The sequence below is a fragment of the Triturus cristatus genome, chromosome 11 (assembly GCF_964204655.1).
Source record: "Triturus cristatus chromosome 11, aTriCri1.1, whole genome shotgun sequence".
Lineage (NCBI taxonomy): Eukaryota > Metazoa > Chordata > Amphibia > Caudata > Salamandridae > Triturus > Triturus cristatus.
Window position 1 is genome coordinate 177041314 of NC_140594.1, and position 12872 is coordinate 177054185.

The 12872-nt window shown below is 42.3% G+C and overlaps 1 protein-coding gene across 2 annotated transcripts in view; it reads left to right on the plus strand.

Moving 5' to 3' along the window:
• CUX2 (cut like homeobox 2) overlaps positions 1-12872 on the plus strand; it is an 864175-nt gene that overhangs the window by 77666 nt on the left and 773637 nt on the right. For both annotated transcript variants that reach the window (XM_085636433.1, XM_085636434.1), the window contains exon 2: positions 3468-3580. In XM_085636433.1, coding sequence (XP_085492559.1) covers positions 3521-3580 — 60 coding nt within the window. In that variant the 5' untranslated portion in view covers positions 3468-3520. The remainder of the gene's footprint in view (positions 1-3467; positions 3581-12872) is intronic.

Consider the following 12872-nt stretch of genomic DNA (forward strand, 5'->3'; position numbering starts at 1 on the left):
TTTGGCACGAGGGCACATTTTAACAAAAGCACCGCAAACACCAGTAGCTAGCGTTTTGTTATTCTTTTAGGATGGCTGAATATTTTTAACACACTTAGCATTATTTGTTGTAACTTTCTACTGTGAATAGCTCATAATTGTTTAAAATAGCATAATTTTTTTATGACCAGTTCTTTTTAGTTTTAACACTGAAAATACCACACTCAAATGACACAAGAGGGTACATTTCAATTATAGAATAAGGCAGATGTAAAAACTATAATGCCATAACTTAAGGAATTGTGTGCAACATGCGCAATGTGAAATTTCCAAAATTATATCGTAATTTTAATTTCTCCCTGGCCTAAGGAAAATCTCTATCTTATTCCGCAGTCACTGTGTTTTCAGGAAGAAATTCATCCACAAAGCATATGTATGCTGAGTCATTTAATGAACACAACATGCATCACATTCCTGCAGTGCTCATAAAATACATGGACTGGGAGGTTTACTATCTAGGTACAGGAAACTGGACTGATTGTGCATGGAAAGGGTCGGTAGTTGAGCCCTCTTAGAGATACAGGTAGGAAAGATCTGTGCTGGTCAATGGAATCTGAGATGCCATCAAAGGTCTGTTTCTGCATAGCCTGGTAAGGGGGAATAATTCACTCAAATGTGGCTGGGGGCACGCTCGGGTATAGCCACGGTGAAGCAGAGCCCTGTCACGCAAACATGTGAAGCACAACCAGTTGTCTCACCAAGGTGGAAATTACTGGGGCAGCGAGCAAATCCAACAAAAGACCATAGCGGAATGACCGGTCCATCTATGGAACCTGTTGCAAATGTAATTCACAACTGCAGTAGTCAGTGTTCGAAGTAGCAAACGGCTTTAAAGACCCCAATCTAAAAGCGATTGCACATCTATGTTGAGCATGTAAATTCATCTTTGGGATTCACAAATGCGAATTTAGCAATTATAATTGAGATTTACTCTTGCTAAGGGTAAAGGTAATTTTTCCATGGGAGGAATAGGTAGGGAACATCTCAAAAGTTGATGAGGTTAAAGGGGAATACGTTTCTCGATGTGGAAAAAGGGTTTTCTGTTGAGAATCGAAAACAGTTTGAATGTGCAAATGCTTCTCTGCATTATATTATAAATGTACACCACTTATATGTGCATATGTATAAACATGCACACGTGTACTCCTGGAAATCTGGGATGGTCACAGCATCCCATGAAGACTCTATGGATTCTTTTTAAATTCCAACATGGGCACATTTAGAACGCCAGCGCCTCAATCAAATCTCAAGTACCAGGTTGCACTCACCATAAAGTCCTCTCCATGTTCCAATATCGCCCATGTTGTCTTAACTTTCTGTCTTCTGCCACCTGTATATCAATTCCTTCGGTCCTTCTGAACATCACTTTGTGGACCTATGTAATCTTGAACTATTACAACTGCCTGAATCCCATGTATTACATTGTGTTCCCATATGTGCTTACCACCACATGGCACACATAAGTAGCTGCTAAGCAAAATAGCAGCGCTACACCAAACTTCTTAAATAATTAAAATGAGGCTCATCTAATTGCTACTTATTTTAGCCCCCTTTTTCTGCAACAGCTTTGTTGAAGTGTTGCTGCTCACAGGCAGTGGTTTGTGTTACTATAAACAGTAGTTTAAGATTTTACTTTCTGCTTTGTGTTGTTCAGGACCTAAGGTAAGATTTTTCTTGATGGGGACTGTCAATTCCATTTTCCGGGAAAATAAGGCAATGCCCCCCTAACTCCTGGAAATGTACCCTACCACAAAGAAACTGGAGTGAATGCATTGCATGGTGTCCCTGATAGCACAAGGCTGGTCCCAGTAAGCAACATTAACCAAGCAATGACCACTGGATTAACCCCTAACCTTGGGTTCTGGAGTAGCACACTACTCTTCCAAAGCTCCTCAATGACTCATCAGGGATAATAAGCGCTATATAAATGCAATTATCATACAATTCAAAATGGCTAGCGAGGCACTGAGATATTTGTTTAAACTTCTAGTGGGTCTTTTCCTTATTTGCATAAAAAGGTGAAAAAAAGTAAGCAGAACTCCTCTCTCACAGAGAGGCATGATGGTGTGATCAACGCCATATTCCATTAAGGTTGTCTATTGAGTATCTTCTTAGGAAACAGTATTGGCGATTACAAACACTCTAACCTGGTGTACACAGTAGGTTCAGGTACGGTGGACCCAAGCCAGATTTTCCAGATGACCACTGTCCATGCAAGATGTTCATTGCACGTAAATTTATCTTATGTGGATTTCTTAAAAATCTGGAATGATGGACCTTGTTGGACGTACATTTGATGCCCTACCTCTAAACAGAGTATCTGTTTCATCAGTTGTTTAATGGTATTTCCCTTAGCCCTTTTAAAGGAGAAACTGTCCAATGGGCATCTGTTCATATGAGTCGGTAATCCTGTTCATCAAGAAAAGATAGAAAACTGTCTCTGAGAAAGATGTGTCTTTTAGAATGAAGGGATGCAAAAATGTGGTTACTGGAACAATTTTTTTATATGTGTTCCTCGGTGTATCTTCACTTGTGCTAGAAATCAGATTCACCATGGCATTGTACAAAAACATGTTTCTGTACAGTAATATTTGTTTGAAAATATTAATATTTTGCTGTCGATGAAAGATGAAGAGACATAATACATGAAAGACTTTGTATGTAGACTTTGTAATTGCAATCCTATCTCAAACCTTGAAGAAGTATTACAGATCAGTCTATTCCACTTGAAGACATGAGTACTGTTCTTTGGTTTCTTTTGCTTTTATTAACTGATTTGTTCCATGAGAGTGAGATTGTGACACTGTACATGGACCTCTCGGAGGAAATGTTATGGGTTAGAGAAAAAAGTATATGTTGATGCTTCATTTGGAGTAATGTTTGTGTGGCGTGGTCACTCAGTGATGGGAAATATTTGTGTGATGATGAAAGCCCCTCTAAAGCACTGAGGTTCGAGCTGCCTGTGGCTGCCAGTTGAGACGGTGTCTTGATGATGTAGTCCATGAGTGACTGCCTTAGTGGATTGTAGCATCACCGAATGTGTGCCCACTTTGTGTTGATTTGCACTTGGAAATATATGGTGCCAGCACTGTGACTGCCTAGTGTGGTTAGCGTATTAGTGCGGAACGCAGGGGTTTTTTTGTGTCGATTCTTGTACGAGATGCTTAAGTATTTGCATTAATGGTCGGCTCAGTGTAGGAGTAATTTGGCCAGACCATTTCGAACATATATCACATCTTATGCCAGTATTTAGATCTAGCTGCATACTTAGGCCATTAATTCTGAAGGGCAGCACACACGGTGCAAATTTTACATGGTTTTCATAGTGAGTGCTTAAATACACTGAACAAATTCAGCCTTTTTAATACTTGGTGTCTTTTGATTTACAGTGTACTGGCATTAAAACCCTTTCCTCTTCCCTCAAATAGGAAAGCTTCAGCTTCTGAGCTCCTCTTCCTTACTTCCAACCCACTTTTTCAAGATGACCTCCTTAAACACATCATCGGGATCACCGAGTCCTTGTCAACTACAACCAAACAAGGTACTGAACAAAAACATTCATCTGTCAAGGTCTAGAGGTCTTCTCAGTGTATTGACTCATGTATCAGAATGCTTGCGTCTAAACGTTTCTATTGCTTCTTATATCTCCATCTCTGAGGTCATGTCGCTGTACTCATCTTTATGTTTGAACTAACGTAGGGTGACACATTCTGTGCCGAAGTGTTGTTTGTATTTCATCATGCTTCATAGATCTACTACTCTTTCTGAGGGCAGTTTTGTTTTTTATTTTTATTTTTTGGGTGTTTGGGGCAACATAACATAGACCTGTTACTCAAGGGCCAGCAGACAGTTTTTTATATAACAGGGAAATGTGTACCAGATGGTGCATACTTAAGGTAGCGCACTTAGCTAAAGGGGAACAAATATAATAGGGATATTGACATAATTGCGGGAGCAGTGAAGATTGGGAATAGGGCATGGTGAGGAGGCCAAATGGACAAAGACCAGGAAGTGTCAAATTCCTTGTTTAGAGCTGAAGGGTCTAATACGCGTTAAGTAGTGGATATTGGTTTGGCACTAACATCTCCTCCAGGTACCTTTTTTCCTTTTAATAAATTCACATTGTACTCACAAAATCTAGCTGCGTTGAGTTTCATCCATCTTGCTTAAGTCTTTTGCCCATTCCATACTTGAGAAAAGTCTCAACTGTGGTTACGTGTAGATAATGTATCTTTTTTGCACTAGCTAATTCCAGTTCTGCATTAGTAACTGCTTCACCCCAATGTTTTGACACTATGTGCGTGCTCACAAGTACACGCAGTGATGATAGCTGCCTCGGGAGGAGCTGGCAACTCACATTTCAATGTCGAGAGAAGATACATTGGTTTAGGAGCCCCCAGAACGACTGGAGCCCATAGAAAGGAAGAGAGACAGTGGAGGGAGGAGCATTGGGGGTGGAACTTCACACCCAGATGCTAACATTTCCAGGGACCAACTGAGGGGGTTTCCCTGCCAAGAATGTAGTCCAGCCCTCCCTGGCGACTGACAGCCTGTTGATGTAAGGTTCAAAGATCTAGAGGCAGACGACTGACAGCACAGGGGGCGAAACTCTGGAAAACTCTGAAAAAGACACTCAAGTCTCTTTTTCTTCACAAAGCTTACTACCAGACCAAACATGCCCACTTCAAAGACTCCCATGCTATGCAAAATAATCCATCCTTACTGGATCTACAGGGTTAAGTTTCCCTTTCCCCACCTCATGCTATGATACTAGTGATATATTTTGTATTGGGAAAATACATTACAAATTACGGATTGCAAAACCTGCAGTGGAGTTTTCATCTGGACATCCAGGCTTATTGACCTCTCAGGCAATCATGGCTTGAAATGGGGGCGAGCACTTCAGGAGGCTTATTTCTAAAGAATGGCTCTTGTATGGCAGATCGGTGGCGGTCATGTATTTCCCCACTTAAAATGATCAAGTGCAAGAACAATTTTAATGTATTTTCTTGAGGTTTCTGATCCATATCTCAACAAGCTGGTTGAGACATTAAGTCCATTCAAAATGGGTAAAATTCTCTCCCCAGGTGACATTTATTTAGACATGGAAGCGTGGCCTAACGTGTGAGTTGTGTCCACTCAAATCTGTATGAACCCAAGGGACGACAGTCTGCATGCATGTTTGTGTTATTGTGCAGTTTGCTAGCCATTTCCTGGTCTGACACTTGTACGTCACACAGGAAGTGGTATTTCAGGCCATGTTTCTTGAATTGGGCAAAAGCTGTATCGCAGATGGAGCACAATTGCTATAATGTGTGTAACACGTTATATTTTAATGAAACTTTGATGGAGGTAAGGCTATGCGATGGTTAATATAGTTAAAAGTGTTATTAACTTTAGATGTCTAAGTGCTTATTTTACGAACCTCTTCCATTCTTGGCCAAGGACAGGCAGTAACCATTCTCAAAATGGAAGATGCTTGATTTGATTTGATTTTATACATTTATAAAGCGTGGCTGTCACTCCGGAAGGAGCATCCTGGCGCTGGAAGATGTCCTTTTAAGACAACTTTCGCTATGTATGTGCAGGAGGCTGGCTTCCTGTGTGCTACAGCCAGCTGTCCCGTAGATGTCTGCATCTTCTCCTAGATGTCACTTTCACACTGTGTCCCCTTTTGTGGCATTATGATTCCGGTCCCTTTAAGACCAGGGGTTGCAGTGACGGTGGACTGAATTTTGAGCAAGAGGCCTTCTGCCACTTACAGACCTCCTTCACTGCATTCCCTACTATGTGCAGTGAGGCCCACACCCTGCTGATTCCATACCTCATTAATGATGTAGGAAGAAGGAGAGGTGTACCCCAGTCTGCAGACAGCCCATTTGCATTGCAAAGGATTGACAAAAAATGATTGGTGGTGCAAAGGGTGTGGCTGTTTGTAGCACAAGTTATAGCATTGTGCCACAAGCATTAATGCGTCACCAGAAGCGCATACAAGCCGGTAAGCCGTACACCTGATATATCTTAGTCCGAAGTCAGTCCTAGGGCACTGGTTCAGACGCCGTCCAGGTGGGAAGTTAATCAGGACACAGCCATCTGATATTCCAGGTGTGACCCTTTGCTGCATCCACCAAGTAATCTTCGTATGTTCACGACATGAGAGCATTGTGTATTTTTGCTCCTCCTAAAAAATGAAAATGTTTTAAAGTAGCCACCTTGGTATGTTTAATAACCCAGATGTTATCCAAGCAAGGAGCATTCCAGACCCTTATTGTTCGTGATAATGGGTCATCTAAGACGGGGTAAGAGCACAAACGTTCTTCGTCTCACTGGATGGCCCCTTTAAAGATCTGCAGTCATACCCTGGAGGCAGCCATCATTTGGAAACTGTTGTTTCTAGTTATGGACATTGAGACCTAGAAGTGGTGGCAAGAGATGCCAGTGGGCCCTAACCCCTGCCTTGTCCAAAGCAAATGTTACACCTTGAAACCCAAGGTAGTTTACAGCTTTTCGCAGCCCTCAACCCTAACTACAATTTACCAATCGGACTCACCAGGGCAAGTTTGCCCTCAAGCACCCTCTTCTAGCACCAATTTGGAAAAACAAGGCCTGCTTGCTTGGCATGCCTAATGACACTTGAACAGCAAGCCTCCTTTGTTTCTTTATGGGTTTCTTTGCACTGACATGTAATCTGCTTTGTTGTGTTGCATTACTCCCATCAGGCCTTGCTGCACTCTTTGCTTTGTCCCTGAGAGCCCACCCTGGGTGTGTAATGCCCATTATGCCGTGTCCTATTCTGAACAGTTTCTCGCTAATTTCTCTGCTGTTCATAGAGAGGCGCACACGCAGCTATGGGCTTGAGTTGTATTGTGATCCGATGAATATAGCTCTTTCCTAGCCCTTGTGTGGCCCAAAGCGCTTTTGGACTGTTGAGTAAGTAGCTATCACTTGTATAGCGCCTACTTCCCTTGATTAGGCCATGTAGTACTCTGATGTGCTCGGCACCCCTCGAGCGTACATTTGATAGGGTGTTGGTTGTAGTTCAGCCTAAGTGGGAACAGTTTGGTGCAATGTGGGAGGTTTGAGCAGCTTTCTAGATTAATAGTGGAACATGAAGCTTTAGCTGTGCTTCCTTCCTTAGCCGGGCACGGATTTATGCTCAGGGCTATCCTTGATTCTCTTCCCCTGACCATGCATGGTCTAAGGGTCCCTGAAGCCGCCATTGATGCAGATGTGCAATGCGTGGCTTGTTGCTACATTGCTTTGTACGGTTATTTACATACCCCTCTTCCAGGGCTAAAGCACTTAGGGCCTCATGTAGGTAGCCAAATACCGGTCGGTAACGGCCGATTTTCGGTAATTATACCGTTACCGACCGGTATTTTGGCTATTGGTATGTAGGGGGACAGATTGTGGATTCGGAATTTACCGAATCGGTAAAATCACCGATTCGGTAATAATACCGAATCGGTAACTTTTCCGAATCGGTAATTTTACCGATTCGGTGAATTCCGAATCCACAATCGAGATGTAGGGGGAGTGTGTGTGTGTGTTTACGAGTCGGTATTTACCACCAACTTATAGTTGGTGGTAAATAATTAATGTATGTGTTACTGCATTTTTATGCGCGTAGCAGTGTGCAATGTGGCATACATACATGCCCTTAGGGCATGTATGTGTGCCACATGTGCACACATGGCCGAATCAGGGGTGCAACAGGGTGTCAATGTGACACCCTGCCACCCTTGCATGTCTTCCCCCCATTACCGAATCGGTATTTACCGATTCGGTAATGAGGCATACCTTCCCATCAATGGGAAGGTATGCCTCATTACCGAATCGGTAAATACCGATTCGGTAATTACCGAATAGTAACGAATCGGTAAAAAATACCGACTCATTACCTACATACGAGTTACCACTTCTAAAATACCGATTCGGTATCGTTCGGTATTTTAGAAGTGGTAACTCGTATGCTACCTACATGAGGCCCTAAGTCTCTGACCCACACGGCCAATTATTTTTTAGTGGTCGGTGACTATCCATGTTGAGTTTTGATATTTTATGTAGTTTAAATCTATAAAGAGAAATTTAATTTGGATTAATTACAACTCACTTTACAGTTGTAAAGTACATCAGTGTGAAAATTCAGCACAAAACGAATTGGCTGCAGTAAGGTTGTCGAAACTCTACGACTGGACCAGAACGTGGACTTGAGTACTCGCGGCAGGGGTTGAAGGTGGTCGTTGTATCGAGTAAGTGACCAGTCCAGTGCCTTTGATTATGGTGGCAAAGTAGCTCTTATTAAAGGACCACACTGCTCATCTTTTATTTTCTGGTCTATCGAATAATCAGGCCTCATTGGAAATGTGTTGTCGTAGGCCCCTTGCTGTCCATGCAATATTCTGTTTTCATTTCTTAAACGGTAATGTTCACTCTTAACAGCCTGTGCTATACGTGTAGATTTCATTGTACATACGTGGAGTGGTATGCTGTATATTGCAATGCAAAGCCATGGGTTTCGGGTTTTTTTGCTATAAAAAAATAAACATTTTCTAGAAGCATGTTTTTTCTTTTTTGGACGGAGTAGGGCCTTTGCATGACATTTTAAAAATCGCGTCAGCTGTTCTGCTGAAATTGCATAAATGATGTGTGAACACCCGAGCAGCCTACACAATGGCCAATTCAAAGCCCCCGGGAAGGCGGGGGCGCAGGGCGGCCATTTGCGCGCGGAGCCCGGGCAGACATCGGTAATGTATTCATGGCCATGACACACAATGGCGGTGTCATGAACTGCGGCCCCCCGGGGACCAGCGGGTCTATGATATCGGCTCCTGGCCACAAAGGCTCCAGTCAGTGCGTAAATTCATCAGGCTCACAACATTGCTCTTGGACTACTGAATAATTTACCGGTTTTTGGAGCCCAGTCTGGCTCGGGTCACCGGGGTTCATGGGTTAATAACAGGTTTGGTTTTCGATGTCAGCAGCTGCCCTGATAACATATGAAAGAATCCTATTCTGTTGATTAGATTTTGAAATGGATCAATTTTTAATCAGGGGGAACATCTGACTCACTCAATAAGAGTAGCATTGAGCAGAGGCCGCGCGCGCGCTCTCTTTATTTACAGGATGGTTTGTCTTTAGGAATACGCAAATCACCCCGGCGCGCGCCGGCCGGCCTGGATTACCGCCACACTTAAATCAAGAATTGGATTCATCTGCTGATTGGTTAGTAAATCCATCCTTCTGTTTAAGACGTGGGAGCCGCAGCTAAAGGTTTGATTGCGCTTCATCACTGCCATCGATGCCCGGGCGTTTACTCACTCACCAATGAGGACGTTCTGCCTGCTCTAATCTATGCACTTCCTCCCAGTAGTAAACATTCAAATCTTATAATGCCGGAGGCGTGGGGACAGATGGCCCCGGCTTGTCAAGCTTGGCTTGTATTTTGTGTATTTGTGTGCATACCTTGTGCCCTGTTTTGTGCACGAGTTTGCGTCCTTGTGGTATGTGTGCATGTTATTTCTTTTTGCAGTATATTCCAGAGAATGTTTAAAAATCCCCAGTCAGTATACACAATCATTTAGCATCACAGGGGCAAGCTACAGGGGTAGAAATTGTCTTAAAAATACGTATTTTGGCAGAGTTAGTCACACCTTCTTTTTCACAGCAGGACTTAACGTTGAAGGCTTTTGTCATTAAAGATAAAAAGAGCGATAACACATGTTAATGTAAATAAATGTAAATGGTGGAGAACATCAATTCTTAGGGGGTTTGTTCAGCGGCACAAACATACTAGGCAACATCTTCTACAGGTTAACAGTCTTTGAAAACGTAAGAAATCTTTTGCATGTTGTTTTTTTGGCATGTATATTCACTTCCTTTTCATGGTGTTTACTTACGCTTTTTGCACCGTGCCTTTGTCGCAAATCTTGACATTTGTTTCCTCCAATCAACATGCTTATGAGATTCCCTTTTCCAGGTTGCCCCACTGGTTGAGAGCCACTGGTTTATTTATGCTACGTGATGAGTAAGGTTGGGCGACACACTGTTTAGTCTGTGGTGAGTGGAAGCGATTATCGTCATAAATCCATTATTCTTGGTTGATCAGGGTTCTCTAAAGTGGACTACAATATAATCAATCTGCAGGGAATCATTTTACAGCTATCCATACAAACCGGCCACTATTTCAACCAATCAGAATACGTTCCTGTGTTAGGACACTTCTGATTGGCTGTTGGCACCAAATCAGAATTGCTGTGGGAGCACACCCTTCTTTAAACTAAGTTGTTTGGTCCTGGGAGGTAGCCCAAACACAGGTAGTTTTCTATGTTCAGTAATTGATTTGGCCAAATTCTCTAATTTACCTATGAAGTGGTACTTCCATTTACATATGAACCTAGTTCCGCTCCATAGGTGAACTAAAAAAAATGGTGAAATTCACCAGCTTCACATCTTGGTGAAACATTTTTCCTATCACTAGTGAGGACTACACAATGTTACTGATGTGCAGTTCAAATAATTACTTTGTAAATCAGACAGAACCAATTTAGTATTTGGTTTGGATGTGTGAGCATTAATCACGGGCTGAAACAGTTGGCAGAATGTATTCCTAGGTCTAGCAGCAAATCTTGGTGCCTCTTCATAATGCCTCACTGCTTAGAGCAGCTAAACTGATGGCATTCAAACACATCAATTTTATGGCACTTTTAAGGGTCTTTTGGGATTTGGAGCATTTATTAACTGTTGTGGTGTTGGCATTGTGTGTTTCATTATCAATTCTTTCGGCACTGATTAGCAAATATTATGACGTGTGCATGTTTACTGTATGGTGGCATCTCCCTGCAGTGTGAAGTCCACCAACAGCCTTTAGAGTAGAATCACTGCTGTAGAGCATGCATTCTCTCCTGAGTTGGCATCAGACTGGCCCCACATCATCTTGAGGTGACTTCACTGGAAAGTCTTGAAGAGCTTGAAAAGGATAGTTTTACAGATTGTCGGATATTTCTTTGCCTTTTATGCGTGATACCACCTGCTCTCCTTTTTTTATTCCTCCATTCCCCACTAACTCTTCTTTCCCTCATTTTAGAGGAAGGCCTTCCAAATACCCCATTTCTTTCTCGTCCTTTCCAGTTTTCGTTTTCTTTAACATTTACACCTTCTAACTCTCTCATATTCATTCCTCACACTATTTTTTACGGAGATGTTTTTTCCATTCCATTACCTCTCTCCACTCATGCTTCCACTTCCTAGCCCTCCTTACCTGATTTACTCTCCTAGTTTATCCATACCTCTGCTCAGCTTCTGTTCACTTTCCCTTCTTCAATACAGGGTGCCGTAGGCATAGAGGACATTCTAACACAACACGTTTTTTTCCTTTGTTTGTTTCAAACCCCTTATCAAGTTCTGTGTTTATAAGTGAAGTAATAATTCGAATCATTCCTAATTTTATTGGAATTCTTAGAAGTTTGGAAGGTGTTTTCACTCCCAGCAGTTGAAACTGGACCAGTGCATGTTTTTTTTTAATGAACATTATACTTTTTTAATATTGAAAAAATAATTCCTTCAACTTGGTAATACAGCAAGTTGGAGATTCAACATCATATTTCTATGAATCATAAACTTTAAGACCACAATGGCGGACTACAGGTACTGTTTGAATGATCATTTGAATAAGGACCTTCCCGGTGCACCGTTCCATTTCAAGTATAAGCATATTTCTATGAGACTACAATTCTCCTGCTTGCTTTTTCATCATGTCTCAAGTGCCCATTCAAAAGACATCCTTTATTTAGGTTTAACCCTCATAACTCACCTTATATCCCAGTTTAAAAAAAAGTGGTCCTTCAACCTCCACCAAGAAATTCGCTCCACAGATGTTTTTTTGTGAGTCATTGTTTCATTAAACCCTTTATCCTTCCAAATAAATGTTCTTTTAATTTGCTTATGTCTCACACCCTACAGAACTATGTTTTCTATAGGCACTTTAGCATGGAATCAGTATTTATCCTGAAAGAGGTTATGCTTCATTAATGCTAGATTGGTCGGTTTTGGTTAGATTGGTTATGAACTGGCTGTGTTGAAGAAATTCCTTAAATGTCGATGGTATGGACTGTGGTTTCAGTGGTCGGGACTGGGACCATCTGGTGCCATGGCTGGAAGAATGTGGTTGCATTGACTGAGTTCATTAGGCGTTTGCATACAGGCGAGGCCTACTTAGGCCGTATATATTGTGTGTGGGTTCACCTGTTCTGCCCTTGGTTGACCTTGGTTGTGTTGTCTGCTAACAAATGGTATTGCAGGCCAAGGTTTTGACCACAAACTGTGTCAGAGGAAGTTGTGTGGGGTGAGTTTCTGCAATCCTGAGGTTAATATTGGCACCGATTAAGTATTGTTCTTTGAGTAGATGCCCTCCAATGAGAGGAGAAAGCCAGTTGCAATACTGCTAGTCCAGTCTGTTAGTGGTAGAGTTTAAGGTTAGTGGTGTAGTTGCTTGTTGAATGATCATGCTAACTACTCTGGAAGGAAATCTTTGGACGTTTCATGTTACTTTGTATGGTCCGCTCAATTTCCTTTACGTGATCAAGAGGACCAGCATCAAAGAGTGCACATCGCTTTGTTGTTGGGGGAGGGTGTCGCGGTTCCTTCAGGTAATGAGCTTTTCCAGCCTGTCTGGACTGAAGAGAGCCACTTGATAACACAATAGGGGGAGGTAATTCCTTCAGAAAATATTATAGAATCCCCCTCAGACTTGAAAGATGGAAAATGACTCTGGCTCTACCCCTGGAAATGGTTGAGAACGGGTGCGCTTAAACCCCCCTCTCGCGAGCGGGCAT